The 19,872-nt window shown below is 42.2% G+C and overlaps 1 protein-coding gene across 2 annotated transcripts in view; it reads left to right on the top strand.

The window, feature by feature from the left end:
- The first annotated feature begins 247 nt into the window (after positions 1–247).
- LOC119790526 (phosphatidylinositol 3-kinase regulatory subunit gamma-like) overlaps positions 248–19,872 on the top strand; it is a 159,096-nt gene continuing 139,471 nt past the window's right edge. The window contains exons 1-2 of one of the 2 annotated variants that reach the window (XM_038296072.1): positions 248–318; positions 739–816. Coding sequence is in view for 1 of the 2 variants with exons in the window: in XM_038296068.1 (XP_038151996.1) it covers positions 726–816 (91 nt within the window). In the remaining variant the exon portion in view is untranslated. Of the gene's footprint in view, positions 319–710; positions 817–19,872 lie in introns of those variants that run through there. The other variant, XM_038296068.1, reaches the window with a different exon arrangement.

The raw sequence follows: 19,872 nt of genomic DNA, 5'->3' as shown, positions 1-19,872 counted from the left end.
CGTCAGTCTAGTATCCAGTTGTAGACAGGGACACTGGCATTTAGATGTAGTAAGTATGCTTAGGGAAGCAGCACAGTAGAACATTCAGGAGAACCTGGCATTATTAGAAATGTTGTAGTTGCAAAGGTCTGGGCTCCAACCTCTGCTGTGGGTTTAGGGTTCTGTGAGGTCTGGATGTGGGTAATTACTGATCCAGTCATTTCAAAGTATTAATAAAAAAATGATGGGGAACTCTGCCTCTTTCAGGTGTGGAGGAGGAACCTCAATCTTCTGCAGCTCTGGTTGTTCAGAGAATCTTTGACGCCATCGAGAAACATGGTGAGGAGAACGGAAAACAAACTAATCAGATTTATCAGAGGATGGGTCGGTGGTGCATGAATAAACCACCAAGGAATTACAGTCAATGGAGAACTGCTGCTATTTGTCATGTCTGCATTTTATTCACTTACAGGGCCTGAATTTCACTACTAATGGATCTTAAATGAGGTGAATTATTAGATCAAATTTGATTTCTTCAATCATCCAAGATCAATTCTGTAGAGTAATAAGAAGGCTGTGGTTTGGGAGCTTTTGACATATTTGAGGATTGTATGAAGGAAATCATTAACTTTCAAAGTAAAAGCTGATATCAGACAGAATTACTGATAAAGTATGATGAACAGAACCACTCCTTAGCTCAAAGGAACAGCTTATCTCCAGGGTGCCATGCAGATGGTTGATTTATCATGTCCTCCACAGGTTTGAGCGGAGAGTCTCTGTATGAAGCTCTTCCAGACACCAGCGGTCCCAAGGAGCTCCGCCAGGCCCTCGACTCAGGTACAGCAACTATCTGTAGGAGGAAACACAGCATTTTAATCACCAAAGAAAGACCAACAAGCAGCTTCCTTCCCTTTGTGCTGGTGGGAAACTGGAAGTTACGGGATGACGGAGGGAGAAAACAGAAACTGTTGAGTAATGTTAGGGACCGGGGACCAAAATAAAGGAGTCACTTGTTGCCATAGTGATTTAGCACACCCAAGCCAACCACAATCTTTTTGTTCATTGTGTAGATTTTCAGGTTTTTCTAGAGATCTGAGAGGTTAAAGGGTTCGGATCGTCCAACTCCCTGTGACTCGGTTAAACTCTGTATGGTGGTTCTGCTGGATATTATTGCCGAGCGATGGGCTGGATTTAGAGGTGGCTCCAGAGATTTTACCCTGCAACTGCTGAAGGGGGGGCTAAGCATTGAGCTTATGGGGCTAGGAAACATCCTTTGCTCCTACGTTTTAATGCACACAGATACTAACAAAAACAGAGGGGCTTCAACTACCCTTAAAGGAATAGTACACCCAAAACATGATTAGCCTTCATTTTCTACTCACCCACATGCTGAACAACGCTCTGGAGTACTTTGTTGATATCTCAAATGCATCTGGAGATCTGGGAGGCTTCTTGCTTTCTGCTGACATTTAAATAATGGAGGTGCCCAGCGCCTGAGGCAGAAAGGTCCATAAAAGTCCACAAAAACGTGTCAATATTCCTCCATACTGCTCGTCAAATGTATTCCAAGTGTCCTGAGTGGGTAGCATCCAGAATTTACTCGAAACGAAGTCATTTAGAATGTTTTTAGAGCATAAACAGTAGTGTATAGTATTTCCTAAAAGCGTGTTCACGAGTCTACGGAAACCGCGGCAGACTAAAACCAGATGAAAGTGCGCATTCAGCTCGGCAAAGAACTCATGCTCTTCCTCAACACTGAAGTCCTCAGACATTTTTCTTTCGTTGTTTCTTTCTTTGCATAGGTAAACAGCACATTTCTTCTTCTACGCTTGCATTATCGGCAGAGCAGACGCTGAATGCGCACTTTCGTCTGGTTTGGTCTGCCGCGGTTTCCGTAGACTCGTGAACGCGCTTTTAGGAAATCCTATACACTACTGTTTATGCTCTAAAAACATTCTAAATGACTTCTTTTCGAGTAAATTCTGGATGCTACCCACTCAGGACACTTGAAATACATTGGACGAGCAGTATGGAGGAATATTGACACGTTTTTGTGGACTTTTATGGACCTTTCTGTCTTGGGCCCCGTAGACCTCCATTATTTGAATGTCAGCAGACAGCAAGAAGCCTCCCAGATCTCCAGATGCATTTGAGATATCAAAAAGGTACTCCAGAGTGTTGTTCAGCATGGGGGTGAGTAGAAAATGAAGGCTAATCATGTTTTGGGTGTACTATTCCTTTAAATCTGCAAACGTCAAGTATGAGGTGGATAATGAATAGGGTTGGGAATTGAAAAGATTTTCATGATTCCGATTCCCTTTTCGATTCTATGAAACGATTCGATTCTTTATCGATTCTTTTTTCGATTCCAATTTGGGGGAAAAAGGAGAACAAACAGTTTGATTATCAGCATCAACTTTGTTTACTTAACTATTGCACAATCTTAAAAACTCAACAAGATCAAGATGTCCACAGGAAATGTGAAACTGGAGTAACATCTGTGTTTAAATGAAAAATGAATACAAGAACAAACTTAATAACCAACAATGTCTAATAACAAATGATGGGATAATAACCTATTTTAAATAACAAAAAATACTAATTATAAAACAGTAGTAGGGAAAATTAACAGTTATTTTGCAGAAAGATGAGCATATCTGCTTTTTCTGGAAGGATACGGGATCTTTCAGGGCTTATGGTGTCTCCAGCCATGGAGAACACCCTCTCAGATGGGGTGGAGGAAGCCTGCACACAGAGGTAGTTTTCAGCCAGTCCAGATAGCAAGGGCAGTGTATCTTGCTTGTTCCACCACCACAGTGTGGCGCTATCCCTGCAGGGGATGGAGGGCAAGCTTTTATAGAGCTGGATTTCCTGATCTACCCTCTGGGCTAGGGAAAGACGGGGCTTTGATTCACAAAGTGACCGCAGCTCGTTGTCTTCCTCCTTGAATAGTTCTTCCAACTTGCGTAACTTGCGTAACTTACGTAACTTACGTAAAAAACGTGACGCAAGTCGTGCTCCCAGAGCCGGCGCTGTAGGCTCTGGTGCTGCGGGAATCGAAAAAAGAATCGTTCAGCGAGCTGCCAAACGATGCCATGGAATCGGAAAATACGGAACCGGTTCTGAACAGGAACCGGTTTTCGATTCCCATCCCTAATAATGAATATGTGATTTTCTGCCAATAAGTGAAAACATATAAACCACTTGTGTAGTGTATTGTGCAGGATAATAACTGTTCCAATCAGTTCATTGCACTGCATGAAAAGTGGGATTTTCGTCAATATACGGCACTGTAGATTGTCGTGGAACTTCAGGTTAGCGGCAGTTTACGGCAATTTGCAGGCTTCGTCAAAAACTCCCGTAAATTGTCAGAAATTGACGTGGAATTTCTTAGGCAGTGTTCCCCCCATGCCTCCCCCCCATGGAATTCTAGGGGAGGCTTTAACATGTAAATGAACATGCTGTGAGCTATACAAATGCAAACCAGGGTTGCAGGGGGGGTTTTACCCCAAGTGACATCTTTCTGAGGAAGAAAATCTCTGATACAAAGAGATCAGGCTTAGTATAGCCTCTCACATTTTAGCTTGAATTGATTTATTTAATTAAAGCATAGAGACCAAAACAGATCTTTAGCCGACAGAGCAATACATTTAGAGCAGTAATTATTTAAAAAAAAATTTGCATTTAAGATAAAAAAAAAAATGTTGTCTGTCAATATGCTCAATTCACAATTACTTAAGTGGAAAAGTTTCAAGAAATGAGTCTGAGATGATTCACTTTATAACATGGCGCATTATCCTGTTGGAAGTAGCCATCAGAAGATTGGTACACTGTGGTCATAAGGTCCGGCCAGGTCAAGATCCGCAATTGCAATCGCACCAAACAGGAAAAAGAACATCGACAAATTCCGGTTCGTCAAATTAAAATATAGCAGCAACAGATCGGTGACTAGAAATTATAGCACAATTCTTATATATATATATATATATAAAAAAAAAAAAACTAACACCGTTTATTTAAATGATTGGATCCAAACTATTGGTTATTCACCAACGAGGAAGCAGATTTCTCATCTCCATCAAAATATTTATTTTATACCGAGGGACTTAAACTTTAATGAAATCCATTCAAAAGAAACTTCTTATTACAGGAATGAAAAGAGATGCTGAGTTTGGAAGTAGTGAACAAGTTCATTAAAAAAAAGCAGTTTTGAATTATCCTTATCCCCGTTACAAAAATCTACAAATATATATATATATATTTGGGCAGAAACTGAACATATGCTGGATGATGGTGGGATTTTTTTAATATGTCATATTAAATTAAGCGCTCACAGGGTTCATACAGGAATGAGTGACTCTAATTTAATGCTATTTAAATGCTATTAGAAATGATTTTAATACCATCAACAAGAATCATGTACACAAGTTAATAGTGTACATGAAATATGAAGGAGCTGTAAGCAGAGCTCCATGACTCCTGTATGTATGTAAACACACACACACACACACACATATATACGTATATATATATCCTCTAGCTTTTTCTCCGCCTGGAGCGATATAATATATCTGACGAAATTGTTTTTATAAGCATTTTTTATTAAAGAATTATAAATACTTCGATAAACATATTTAAATAATTTTAGTGCCAATTAAGGCCTTGATTAAAAAAAAAAAAAAAAGAATGATTTTTTAATTATTTTTATTGATCCGCGGAAACTCTGGTTCATCTCGCGCATGCTCCCTACGATCTCCAAGAAACTTAGAGCAGCGGGGTCTGGATCCACAGTGGAGGATGCTGCTTTGCTTTGTGCAGCGGTCTGGAGCGTCTGGATTTCGGGGTAAAACTCCTCTTGGACGCGATGGCGACTCTGCATTGAACAAGACGAACTCAAAGAAGAGATGCTAGCGGTAAATATATGTTCGATTACTGCCTGCTAAGCTAAAAGCAGCCTAGCCTAAGCTACCGGCTAATAGCAGCCTAGCTATTAGCCTATCTAGCCTAGCCTTGCAAGAACAAGCTTTATTAAAGTGTATTTTTTGTGATTACAGGAAGCAGTATGCCGTCTTCACAACTCGGAGACTAATTGCAGGCGCTATGAACCGGAGCAAGGGTAAGATTTAAAGAATATGCTTTCATTCTGCGGTAAAAGGCAATGGATACGGATAGATACCGATCATAGCTTTTACATTTTGTTTTCACAGACTACTGTCGCCTCACAATGAGGCGGTGACCTCCTATTTGCTCGGAGCCATAATCAGCAAGTCCAGATTTGCACGATGTTGATAAAGACGACATTGTGTGTAAGTGACTTGTTTTAATGTTTTCTCCTTCCTTGTTACTGTGACTTGAGTTTGATTTTTTTATTCATACCACTCTCATTTAATTGTTTTCCAGCTGCCTGTAAGACGTATTTTCAGACGGTACGCAGGAGCTTCAGATATAGGCTGCCAGCCAACACGCTGCGTGCGGAGGCTATCTGCTCGGAGTCGGGACAGAAGAAAGAGGGTAAGACTTTATTTGGTGACTATTTTTCAGGTGCATTAATAGATGTGTTGTGTCCATACGCAGTGCGCTGATTCATTGTTTTTTTTTTTTCAGCTGCTGAAAGCGAGGCAGAGTGTGCTGGCAGATGAGGAAGTGGAACTCTGGAAGTCCGCCTTCCTCGGCGGTGTCTCTGGATGGATTGTACGGTCGCCGCCATTTCGTAGGCCGGATCTCACTGAACTCTGTGTTAAGCTGCAGTCCCGGTTAGAAGCGATGCCGAAGAACAGGGCCGCGCACAGTAGGCGTCTGCACATCGGACCTGCCTCGGAGGGAATGCTGCCAGTTACCTCCAACCCCGAGGAAGCAAACGGACCCTTCACGGACTTTTAATTTTTAGAAACGCATGTGTTTGGATACGCGTTGTATATAGTTGTGTGTGTTTCAATAAAGCTCTTTCTTTGCATAAACAGCTTCCTGCAAATGTTCATTTCCTGTATAAATTCATTCATGTCCTTGATGGTAGCATAATAATTGTGTAGTAGTGTAGGATAACATAAATACACACCATATGAATGAATAAATATATGAATGAATAAATATATATATATATGAATAAATATATATATGTAAATATATATATATGCCAACCAATCACGAGCGACTTTACTTGTTTAAAAAGAAGTGGTTCCGTCCAATACTCAGTAAGAAAATTAAAGCCTGGCGTGGCCACGTGTGGTTTTGCTGCCAATCACGAGCGATTTCATTTGTTTGAGAATAGTGGTTTCAGCCAATACTGAGTAGGTTATTCAAGCCAGACCTGGCCAGCCGCGCGGGTTTGCTGCATTCATATGCTAATTAGGGCCATTAGTACAGCTGATCGCTCTCCACATACGTCACGGTACGTTTTCGACAATTTGTGGCACGACAAACGCGGACAAGCACGGGTTGCAAATTGTCGGAAACTGACGAAAATCAGGCAGATCTGCGGGAGTTTACGGGGGTTTACGGGGACGAAAATCTCACTTTTCATGCAGTGTTGTGTTTTGTTTCCCCAGATCTGGAAAAACAAAATTCAGTAAATTCATCCTGAATTTACCAGGAATATCTGGTTAAGTAGATGTATGGTTAAAATAAAAATAAATTATTGATAAATGCAAAATTTGGTAGTTAAATTAGATACCCCTAATTATTTTCATTTATTTTCTTTTATTGTTGAATAAATTAGGCAAAATATTATATATGGCATGGTAGGGGGAAAATGACCTGTACAGGATGTATGTATTAACCATTTTTTTCCCTACTTGCTTTGATTCTGTTTTATTTTCGGATATTTTTGTAATGTAAAGCACTTTGGATTTTCTTTGTACTGAATTGTGCTATACAAATAAATTTGCCTTGCCTTGCCTAATCATAGAAATCTCTCTGCAATGATTACTTCAAATAATTTTTTGGCCCGTATAATATTTTAAAATTCAATTAAGGTTAAGAAACTTCCTTCCCATATATATAAAAATTGAGACCGAATGATCTGCAAATAAAACAAGAATTGATGCCAAAAACTCCATAAAATACATATTAATATGTGTGTTGGAGATAGTGTTGCACTGATACCGATACCAGTATCGGACGGGGCCCCGATACTGCCCTGAAATGGTGGTATCGGTATTGGTGAGTACCAACAAATAGAACACCGATACCATTTTGAGAGCCATAAGTTTATTCAACTATTGTCACCCATTCCAGGTAGGCAGTAAAAAGTTCTACTGAATTCACTTTGTATTCTATTTTTTCCTGCATCAAAAAGGTAGGCAGCAGCTTGACAAAGCCATGATGGCAATTATTTTACATTATTATGGTATCGGTATCGGCCGATACTGCACAGCCAGGTATCGGGTATCGGTATCGGGGCATCGGCACAACACTAGTTGGAGACAATGTGGACACCAGAAAGCCAATCATTGGCATATCTTTTGGGAATGCCCAGTGATTAGACCCTTTTGGGCAGAACTTCATAAGGTACTAAATGGTCTGTTTAAAACTAATCTACCTCTGCAGTTCTCAACATTATTTTTAGGAAATGTTGATTTACAGTTTGGGAAAGCAGATGAATATTTATTTGATATTCTGATAACTGTTGGTAAAAAAAGCACTGACAAGACGTTGGATGGACCCCGATCCACCCAGAATACAAGAGTGGACAAGTATCGTAAATTACATTTACCTTATGGAAAGGATCACCTTCTCCCTCCGACTTCAAAAAAACATATTCACTAAGAGGTGGGCCAAGTGGGTAAAACACGCTGGTCTTCAACAAACAGAAGTATGGAATGGATGACCATGTGGTGTCTTGTTTAGTTTATGCTCTGTAGCGTCTAAGGATTAACATAATAATGTATCTCTCATACTTTATTTCAAAACTGCGTGGAACATAATTTATTCCTGCTTTCTCAGGTAGACCTGTCTTTCCCTGTTTGTTCAAAGTTGTTAGATTTGATTCGTATACTTTGTTAATATTTTGTTTATAATTTTATACATACAAAAATTGTGAGTGGCGGTAATAACATTGTTTGTTTCCTACCTCTGTGTTGTAATGCTCTCACAAGAAAAAAGAAAAAATGTCCAAAAAAAATACATATTAATAAATGTAAGTAATACAAATGACATATATGTCTTTTATAAGGGTAACTGAGAATAACTTGTCAAAATAATGGCAGCCTAATGTAGCAAATATGCTATAAATCTGAATATTGTAATAAAACACGACACACTTAATATGCTTTTTGGGGCAGAGAGAGGGTAGGAGATTTAACAACCTAAAGTCATAAAATCTCTTTTCCTGAAACTGATAAATTGTCTCTTTTCTCTTTTGTTTGTTTTTTTCTAATACTGGAGAAGCAAACAGAGCAACATATTCTCATTATCAGTTCGTATGAAATCGTACGAAAAGTTATGCACAGTATTTTGCACGTTTTTGATGTTTTTCTTCGAAAAAACAGATCAGTGCGCATGCGCAGCCAGACAGACGAAAAAAGCAGATCCGCGGACGGACGTAAAACTGGAAAAAACAGTGCAATAATTACTGCTTGATGTCTCTCACTTGTTTTCCCTCTGTGTTTCTGAGAAATGTCCTCCTGTTACATTTAGGCCAAAATCACATTTTTTTATTATTTTTTTGTAGGTAGGTTCTGGATGGGTTCTGTGTGGGCCACACACCGTCCTCTCTCTGTTGGTGTCAACATTTATAGTATCCAGCATCAGAAATGATAAACTAGTTTAACTAAAATCCAACGATGAACACAGAAAAATAATCAACCCCAGGGATGTTTACATGGATTAAAAGTTTTTTGTGTGTGTGCTGAAAATGCTGTATTTTAATCTCTATCCCATAAATCATGGTGTAACAGTTATTTAAGGGAGAAACAGAACACCAGCCCCTGATGAGGCCAATCAATAGGAGGCTCAACATGATTGATAAAAACCTGTCAGGCTGAAATGCTTCATGTGGATCATGTTTGGTTCTGGCTTGCGAGACAAAGGGAGGTAAACCTTTCGTTAGTTTTAAGGAAAGGCCCCGCCCCCTCTGTGGAGGCCCTGCTGGGCTCAGCATAAGTCTGCATGACTGCCAGACAGAAAGTTTCAGCTGCTGAAGTTCAAGGCTGGCACCACCAGAGAGAGCTCTGACTCTGTACTTTTTTTGGAATGATGAAGGGGGGACGGGGAGGGGGGCTACCCAAAATCAGATGCTCATCCAACTCTGAGGGAGAGAGAGAGACGAAGCAGGACTGGAAGGGTTTATGTTCAGCTGCTGCTCATGAGAGCACACACACTCTGCAGCTTTTTTCCTCTTCCTCATGGAGGGGAGGGGAGGGGAGGGGAGGGGAGGGGAGGGGAGGGGAGGGGAGGGGAGGGGAGGGGAGGAGAGGAGAGGAGAGGAGAGGAGAGGAGAGGAGAGGAGAGGAGAGGAGAGGAGAGGAGAGGAGAGGAGAGGAGAGGAGAGGAGAGGAGAGGAGAGGAGAGGAGAGGAGAGGAGAGGAGAGGAGAGGCTAAATTAGTTCAGACCATGAGCCCTTACCATCAGCCCTCCACCACATTCAGTTGGCTGTGTTCGGGTTTCTCCACACACAGTGACAAACATCTCAGTGTTTGTTTCATTACTTCAGAACTCTTCTCCTTTCTTAGAAACACCTTTGCAAACCTAAGTCAGACTAAACGGCTGGTTATACTCCCCGCAGCAGTGCTTCGCAGTGAGCATGTTGCAGATATTTTTGATTTATGCCCAATTTTGAAGCCTGGTCTGTGCTATTTTATTCCACACCACAACGCAAGAGGGACAATCAGGAACTAGCTGTGGGTCTAGATATGGCTGAGGCGGTGAGGAAGTGGGGGCAAGTTTGTGCGATGACTTTTTCCACTTGGGAAAGGGTCTCAGTGTTCTCGCGCACCTCACTCTTAGGCTGGTCCAACTTACTGATATGTTTTCCGAGCTAGAGGTCATACAAACAAAATAAGCCTGTAAGGTACCAAACAGGAAATAAGCATAGTGTAGAGCGGATGTAGAATTGAACAATCAGAGGCCTCCTGTCTGCTGTCACCTACAATTTTGGAGAGGTGCAGCAGAGTGTCTGCGGCAGGGGCGGCGGCACACTTGCATTCACTGCGACACATAAATCAGCCTTAGATCTCCTGATCTAACAAAGTAGCTGAAGCATTCAGAAGCTGAGGTGGAGCTCTGACCTCTGGGTCAGTTCCAGCAGAAGCAGCAGACAGCGGGCAAACAGACTGATGGTCCAGGAGGGGGACATGAAACATGAGGACCAGCAGAAGGACCAGGGTTGAACACAGAGACAGTTCCTGTTGTGATGATGAGGGATGTGGTGAGGTTGACTCTGGGGAGAGCCTGGGTTTGGAGGAAGAGGAAGACTGACCAGATGTCTGAGATGTGGGAGGTAAAGATGGTGAGGCCAGAACAGGAGGCTAAGAATGTTCTGATGTAGATGCAGTTGATGAGTTTGGCCTTTTTTTTATCTCTTTAACAGTTGTTGTTTTAATGCTGATGCACCAGATGTTCAACTTTTAGAATATTCAAAACTCAGCTTTCATGGAACCAGTTTCTGATCACTAAGAAAGAAAAAAAAAAAAAAAAAAAAAGTTTATGCTAATAAAACTTTCCTGGATATGACATCTTTTGAGACGTGCAAAGTAAATTGACGTGTGAACACCTCTGCCGCTTGGACGGCTCAGCATGGGGCTCAGCTTCCACACATTTCCAGCGAGGTGACTGAAACAAGTTGACATGTGAGCACACAGTGGATCTCAGCATGCAGGCCTGACATGCAAGCAGACATATATGTAAAGACAGCAGGAGGGGGGGCGTTCAGATCGCTCCCACTAAACCTAAAGCTGGAAAATCCTTGAAAAAAAAAGCCACTGATTCTTGCAGTCTCCCTGAATCCATCAGAGGATGGACGCCTGAAAGACAGTAGCTGGAGCGTTGCTTTAGGCTGATGTTATGAGAGCCTGGAGTAGGACAGCAGCATCTCTGTGTTGTTGTTTGGTTAAACTTGCAGGCTTATGTGTGGTGAAACAATCCTCCAACCACACACATACCCAACCCTGGGCTTTACAGACACAATAAGAGTTTATTCTGAAATCTTTTTTATATCTGCAGCAAACTTACTTCTTTCCTTCCTGCTTGGAGCAATTCAAAACTAAAACGCAAAAGAAGACTCCAGAGACGGAGCTCAGTTTGGCCATTTGGTTTATTAAGTGGAGAAACAGTCAAATGTGAGACAATCCTTAAAATCAGCAGTGAGATGCCTGCTCGAAGGACTGTAAATATATATATACAACACACTTTAAAAATTAAGCTAAGAATAGAATAGAATAGAATAGAGCATTTTATTGACCTACGGTTTGAGGAATTCAGGCATTCAGGTAAAAACTAATTGGCAAAAAATCAAGTCAAGCAATGGGGAAAAAAATGCATTTCTAAGGTTAAACTAGGGTGACCAGATTTGGATTTCTGAATCCAAATTTGGGGTATGCAAGGGGGCAGCCGGTGTCCAGGCTATTGTCACCGGGTCTGGTTCGGTCGCTCCGTTCCCAGGCCCGACCAGCCACAGAGCTCACGGCTCGGTGGTTCTGCACTGTAGTCGACCAAAATCCCGGACGATTTTGAAATTCCCCCTGGACATTTTTTTAGGTATGAAAAGTAGGACATGTCCGGGAAACCCTAGTTAATAAACTGTAGCAACAGAGAAAAAAAACATCTCAGAAAAAGATATTTTCGAATCGCCCAGCTATAAATAGAATTAACAAATATCCAGAAAAAGTTTTTCAGAGCAACTAAAGTTGTGCAAATAATCATTAGCATTTGTAAAAAGGAAGCTTTTTTTTTTTTTTTTTTTAAACACACAGAGAAAATTGAAACCAGTTCATATAACAGCATGCAGGGGAAAAATAGTTTTGATCAGATCAACAACCCGAACAAAAAGCATGGTTCTGAACACAGTTTAGAGCAGATATAACTCCTGCTCAGAGGAAGGATCTGCAAAAGTGCATCTTGAGTACATAAGTCTTTCACATAAGAAACTCTCAGATCTACAACAACTCTTGGGTTGTTTGGGTTATTGTATTTTTTTGTACTGGTTATTTTTCTTGCAGTCCTTCTATGCCCAAGGGACAATCCAGCATTCCAATCTCTCAAGCTGGGCTGTGAACCTCTGGTCCAAAACACAGAGATGCATCTGGTCATCAATCAGCCTGAAGGCACAAACTTCACCCTGCTGATTATTGAGCTTCACTGGCTAGCCTTAGCCACATGTATTCATCTTCAGTCCCTTATAATAGCACAATTATTAGCATAAGAGTTTTTTTTTTAATGTTAAAAATCAAGTTCTGATGTTGGTGTGGCAAGGAGACAACAACAGAGGGCCTGGGTGGGATTCGATCCCCATACCGCCAGGTGAAAGTCAGCCAAAGGAATATCCCTGTGACAGTGTCACAGCTACATGTGCCCAGCGCTCATGACCTTCACCTTGGAATCTGTGGGATCAAATCTTACTCTGACACATCAGAATCAAATTTCTGATATTGGCATCTGTAGTTCTGATGTTAAAAAACAAAGTTTCACATTTCTGAAGTCAGTATCCAAGGTTCTTCATGGAGCAGCTCCTGCCTGAATGTTCTCCCAAAGGCTCATGGCAGGATTTGATCTCTCTATGGTTGGCTAGCAGCATCATTAGACGCTTTTTGTGTCAATCCTTTATAGAGGAATGAGTTACCAGAACTGGGAGTGTATGCATGAATGGCTGTTTGTTCTGTTTGTCTCTCTGTTGCCCTGCGATGGACTGGCGACCTTAGTACGTATTTTTGAAAGCAATACTGGATCTTTGCTAATGACAAAAACAATTAATTTCACACTGTCCCTTTTAGTTAACAAAACATCTGATTGGAGCTGTGTCTTTAAGTTGAGAATAAAGAACACCATTGTTCTAATCATCTTAGATTATTTCTGCTTGCAGTGAAACTCAAGAATTGGAGGAAAAAAAGCTTGTTTTGTTTATCTGAGAGCAAAAAGTGATGTCCATTAAGTTTGCTAAGGGGCTATAGATCCTTCCACGTTATCTTTGACATTTGAAAGCTGAAGGGGTTTATCCATTAAATGTTTGCATATCTGAACCCTATGATGTCTGATCATCCATGAAGTGTGTTGGTTGGAAAGCAGTGCCGCAGTGCTCTCCTGCTCTTTGTTTCAGCTCATCGAGTCTCAGGGAGTGATGTTGTGTAACGGAGTGAAAAAAGTCCCCCCCCCTCACAGCTTCAGACTTGGATCGTTCTGATCCGCATGTTCGGTTTGTTTCTCTGCACATCGGCAGCTCGGTCAGAATCTGGAGGCTTTCCAGAAACATTACCTCATCGGTGACCTACACTGGTACACGGCCCGGATGTTTCCATGGTGATGGCTGGTTGTTCTTCAGCCGGTTGGTTCTGCTGTGCCCACACAGCGCCGAGTATTTCTCGTTCTCACTTTAAGTTTATAGTTACAGAAAGAAAAGTGACTAATAATTAATCATTTTATTTCTTATAGGCTCTCATACTGCTAAAGAGGCAATGGATTCCTGTATTTCACATTTAGATTGACCAACATAGTCATCATGATCAGGACCTGGCTGCAGGTCAAATACTCTGGGAGGTTACAATCATAAGCATCTGGGTGATTGGGGCTGCTAGGTGCTCATTAGGAGCTCTTGTTCTTTGAAACCAGAAGGTGTAGATCAGTTCTGGGCCTCATGGGGTCTAACTCCTCATATTAAGGACCATATGTCTGTCTGTGATATATACCTGGACCTGATCTGCTAGGTTCCTCTGGTCAAGTCTCTTCTTCCTTATTCTTGGAGCATTAATTTTAGATGATGCCTGCTCCTTATCCTCATGCTCCTCCTGTGAAGATGGATAGGGCTTACATTCAAAATCTGTTTACCAATAGATGGCTCTTAATCAGGAGAGACTGTTGAATGTTTTTTTCAAGAAATGCAGGTGTTTAAACCCAGGATTCCTGTGCAGTCTGGAATCAGACTGTTTTCCAGGTCTGGATAAAGGATTATAAAAGCAACAGTTAAAAAAAAAATACTAAAACATCAAAGGAAAGTAAAACTGAAACCATGGGCTTCACTTTAGCATTTCTGATTTGCAAGGTTGAGGATCTGTTCGCCCTCTGACCCGCTGTAGATCCAGGTGATGACCTGGACAGAACCTGGTTTCTAGCAGAGTCGTCGTGGAAATGATGAGTCACGTTTTCCCAGACTGCAGCAGGGGACGCTGCAGGCAAACATCCGCAAACCCTCCCTGCTGAACAGAAGCTGAGGGGAGCGGATGGGGTTTCAGCTTTCACAGATGTAATCACCTCCTCCACCCATATGATCGTCTGTTAACGGCTCAGTTCTGATAACAGCTCAGCTCATCGGCGGTGCTGGGACCATTAATTGGTCTTTTATTTCATCCTGCTCCTTTACTGCCCTCTTTAGTCTCCTCTCCCTCGTTTATAACACTCCCTTCTTTCTCCTCTCCAACCTCGCTGATCTGAGCTGCTGAGTTCAGCAAAAACCAGAATCACAGCTTTCTTCGGATCCGTCTCTCTGTCTATCTGCATCTATCCATTCGGTCCTGCTACTCGTCTCTCAGCCTCTTCCTCGCCATTGGTTAGAGGTGATGTCATAGCCTCTCTGCGTCCTGTTGATAACCTATCAGGAACCATGTTTTTTTTTTACTGTCAGCTGGGGAGGAATAAAGCGCAGGGCTCTGTAGAACAGAGTTAGGACAAAAGGATGAGAGCTGCAGAGCTGACCCACTTACTGAGATGTTCTCCAGCTGGGTTTGCTCTGTGTTACCAGCAGGAGAAGACAACATGTTCTCCATCTTTCAGTTTGCAGAAGTTTTTTTTTCGTTCTGCGACTTTGTTTTCAGATTCTATGCTAATCAAGTGAAATATTGTCACTAACACACAAAGTCTTTCAAATTATTCCCACCTGTTGAATTATTTTCAGTACAGTCACATTAAAATAAAAAACAAATCATGTTTCTCAAGGAGACCGACACAAATTGCGCTAAGGAGAAGTGGGGACAAAACAATGAGAGGCCTCTTTTTTATGTCTCCTGCTGTTTGGCATTGTCTCATTTTTCAGTATTTCCTTGTTTATTTGTATTCATGTTAGTCTTTCCATCATATTACATACATTTATGTTAGAATTATTAGTTTATTCCTGTTTTTATTCCTCAAACTACTTGAACACAGTATCCCACAGTGAAGCTGGTAGTGGCAGCATCATGCTGTGGATACGCTTTTCTTTAGCTTGATGGATTAAGGGAGCTAAATTCAGGACAAACCTGGAGGAAGCTGTCAGAAGCTGCAGAAGACCTGAGGCTGAACATGAGCTTCATCTTCCAGCAGGAGAACCAGCCTGGACATTCAGAGCTTCAGTGGAGGGTTTCCATTCAAATCAAGGGCTACAGAGTGCCACAGAGTTATTTGTCTAATGTGATGTTCAGGATCTTTTTTACTAAGGATCCATCCATCCATCATTCATCCATCCATCCATCTTCCGCTTATCCGGGGTCGGGTCGTGGGGATAGCAGCTTCAGTAGGGAGGCCCAGACGTCCCTCCCCCCAGCCACTTCGGCCAGCTCCTCCAGGGGAATCCAAAGGCGCTCCCAGGCCAGCCGAGAAATATAGTCCCTCAAGCTGTCCTGGGTCTCCCACTGGGCCCCTCCCGGCAGGATGTGCCTGGAACACCTCACCAGGGAGACATCCAGGAGCAATCCTCACCAGATGCCCGAGGCACCTCAACTGGCTCCTCTCCATATGAAGGAGCAGTGGCTCTACTCTGAGTCTTCCCTGGATGACTGAGCTCCTAACCCTATCTCTAGGGGAGAGCCCATACACACTACAGAGAAAGCTAATTTCAGCCGCTTGTATCTGGTCACGACCCAAAGCTCATGATCATAGATGAGGGTAGAAACATAGATCTACCAGTAAATCTAGAGCTTTGCTTTTTGGCTCAGCTCTCTCTTCTACACAACAGACCGGTACAGTGCACGCTTCACAGCAGACGCCACACCAAATCCGCCTATCGATCTCCCGCTCCATCTTCCTCTCATTCGTGAACATGACCCTGAAGATACTTAAACTCCTCCCCATTGACAGTACATCCTCCCCAACCCGAAGGCACTCTACCCTTTCCCTGCTCAAGACCATGGTCTTGGATTTGGAGGCACTGATCCTTATCCCGGCCACTTGACACTCGACTGCGAACCGCTCCAATGAGAGCTATAGATCACGCCCTGATGAAGCCAATAGAACCACATCATCTGCAAATACAGAGATTCAATCCTAAGGCCAACAAAACAGATCCCCTCAACACCTTGGCTGCGCCTAGAAATTCTTTCCATAAAAGCAATAAACAGAATCTGTGACAAAGGGCAACCTTGGCAGAGTCCAACCCTCACCGGAAACGAGTCCGACTTCCTTCCAGCAATGTGGACCAGGCTCTGACACTGGTCAAATGAGACCTAACAGCCCTTATTAAAGGGCCTGCTACTCCATACTCCCCGTGTACCCCCCATAGGACCTCCCGAGAGACATGGTTGAATGCCTTGAAAAAGGCATTCAACCGTGTCTCTCGTAGACTGGTCGTAGACTGGTTGGGAAAACTCCCATACACCTTCCAGCTTAAGCTGCAGAGCTTAAGAGTGTGATTCCTCCATAGTTGGAACACACCCTCCGTACCCCTATTTTGAATAGAGGGACCATCATCCCAGTCTGCCAATCCAGGGGAACTGCCCCTGATGTCCACACAATGGTCTACTAAGGATCGTGGATCAAAATGTCAGTCAGCAAACCTGAACAGTCCTGAAGAAAAATTATGAATGTTTTTTTTTTTCCAATGTGGTTACATTTTGCCTAGTTAGAAGGGAATGGAAACTTTTGCATGGGGCTGTAAAAGAAGCTTAACAAACCAAACAAAAATGTGTGGTGTTTTATACATTTCCTGCAGAGAAATAAAAGCAGGGATGAAAAGTTGCTACATTAGCTAAATTGTTCTGTGCTTTGAATCCCAACTTTGTGATTTGGATCTCCGGCACTGCAGAAGTTTATTCACTCTGAATAATGTCCCCTCAGCAACAACGTTTTTTAAATCCGATTAAGAAAAATAAAAGCTCAGCTTTTCTGGATTGATGCATCTGAGCCTGAGGAACCAACTGCTGATCAGCTGCAGAGACTATCCCATCCTGTCAGAAGCAATATTAAATTCTAGCCTCTGAATGAACCCTTCTTTTCTCTGCAGCCTGCTGAACTTTTCTCCTCTCTTTGTTCCACCTGCTTCTCCTCATCTCCCACCCATTTCTCTCCCTCTGCATCTCGGAGCCCATGTGATATTTGTGTGTGAAAGGAATTCCAAGGACAGATGGGATAATGCAGAGGCGAATGAGTTCACTCAGAGAGATAACTAATGGGAAGTGTTCAGCTGAGTTCAGATGAAAAATGAGTTCACATGATTTAGACACAGAATTTTAACCCTGAGACCCGAACAGATTCACTTAAAAAAAAGCTTGAAAAAAGGACCTTCATGGAACAAAAGCAAAACGTGTTTTCATTTTCTTTCTTTCTCAAACATGGCTGAACTTTGTCAATATTTACCACAAAAACAAGAAGTAATCAGAACATATAACTAAAGCTTGTTTGGATCAGACCTGTCCGTTAACTGATTAGGGAGCTGGACTGTTGGCACTTTACAGATATTCCTTTACACCAGTGGTGGTGACCCCACTTAGTGTCCTTTTCAACCAATGCAGTCTTAAGATCTGCAACAGAAATTAAACCAAGTAATTAGTACTGGTAATAATGGTAATAATAATGGTAAAGTCAGTAAATCCCTGTAATTAGTACAGTGTGTCATAATTAAAGGGATTTACCGACATACATTTTGTATTTAAAATATATTATGTACATGTATGTTATTTATCACCTATGAACTGAAAGTCTCATTCTATATATTTGCCTTGCCTTAGAAATTGCTATTCCAACGTAATTATATAGGAATGTGTTTGCATTTGTGGAGTCAGATATCTTTTGTGCTGATAAACTATATATATATACAGTGTTGGGAAAGTTCTCTTTCTACGTTCAAAGTTCAGTTCACACATTTTAAAATGAACTAGTTCAGTTCATAGTTCACAATTCCAAAAAACGAACTAGTTCATAGTTCCTTTTTTTTTCATTTTTTTTTCATATATTGCTCAATTACACCATAGCCTACTGTAGAACCACAGACAGCAATTATTTTATCTGTTGTAACTCTGAAACTGTGCGTCAGATTTCATCTTCATATCCAGTTTTGAATCCTTATCCAACCAGGGTTTACATTAGCATTGAGGGGACAGCATTTCCCCATTGTTGCTTTAAAGGAATAGTACACCCAAAACATGATTAGCCTTCATTTTCTACTCACCTCCATGCTGAACAACACTCTGGAGTACTTTTTTGATATCTCAAATGCATCTGGAGATCTGGGAGGCTTCTTGCTGTCTGCTGACATTCAAATAATGGAGGTCCATGGCGCCCGAGACAGAAAGGTCCATAAAAGTCCACAAAAACGTGTCAATATTCCTCCATACTGCTCGTCCAATGTAATCCAAGTGTCCTGAGTGGGTAGCATCCAGAATTTACTCGAAACGAAGTAATTTAGAATGTTTTTAGAGCATAAACAGTAGTGTATAGGATTTCCTAATAGCGCCCCCATGCGCGCTCACGATTCTACGGAAGCCGGCAGACCAAACCGGAAGGAAGTGCGCATTCAGCGTCTGGTCTGCCGATAATGCAAGCGTAGAAGAAGAAATGTGCTGTTTACCTGTGCAAAGAAAGAAACAACGAAAGAAAAATGTCTGAGGACTTCAGTGTTGAGGAAGAGCATGAGTTCTTTGCCGAGCTGAATGCGCTGGTTTGGTCTGCCGGCTTCCGTAGAATCGTGAGCGCGCATGGGGGCGCTATTAGGAAATCCTATACACTACTGTTTAGGCTCTAAAACGTTCTAAATGACTTCGTTTCGAGTAAATTCTGGATGCTACCCACTCAGGACACTTGGATTACATTGGACGAGCAGTATGGAGGAATATTGACAAGTTTTTGTGGACTTTTGTGGACCTTTCTGTCTCGGGCGCCATAGACCTCCATTATTTGAATGTCAGCAGACAGCAAGAAGTCTCCCAGATCTCCAGATGCATTTGAGATATCAAAAAAGTACTCCAGAGTGTTGTTCAGCATGGAGGTGAGTAGAAAATGAAGGCTAATCATGTTTGGGGTGTACTATTCCTTTAATGCTTTGTTGCTGTCCATTCTGTTGGGATCCAAGGTTTGCCCTCCAGAGGGCGGTGTGGATCCCATTCTGTTTGGCTTCTGTTTCTTGTCTGGATCCAGGGGTTTGCCCTCCAGAGGGCGATATGGATCCTTCCCTGGGAGCTGGTTCTCTGCGCACAGCTGTTTCCCATCAGCTGTGCTCATTAACCTCTCCCCATATAAGCTGTGTCACAGCTCCACTCGGAGCCGGATCGTAGCCTGTGTTACCCACAGCCATGTGTTAGCCATTGTTTCCAAGCCTAGTATTCCCAAGCCATGTGTGCCCTGTACGGTCATAGCTTCCTCATGCTATGCCCGTTTCTGACACAGGGACTCTGTTGAACTCTGCCTGCCTGAACCAGCGAACCAGTGAGTTTTTGAGTTAGTTTTTGATCCCTGAGTTAACCTGTTTTCTGTCCTCTCTGCCTTCCAGGGGAGGTTCCCTGTGTTCTTTAATAAATATTGGACTGATCCTTCATCTGAGTCTGTGAGTTCTGCATCCTTGGGCTAGC

Source organism: Cyprinodon tularosa, unplaced genomic scaffold (assembly GCF_016077235.1).
Source record: "Cyprinodon tularosa strain WSP-4 unplaced genomic scaffold, ASM1607723v1 ctg367, whole genome shotgun sequence".
Taxonomy (NCBI): Eukaryota; Metazoa; Chordata; class Actinopteri; order Cyprinodontiformes; family Cyprinodontidae; genus Cyprinodon; species Cyprinodon tularosa.
The sequence above is the reverse complement of the archived record's forward strand: the minus strand, read 5'-3'. Positions and strand labels throughout refer to the sequence as shown.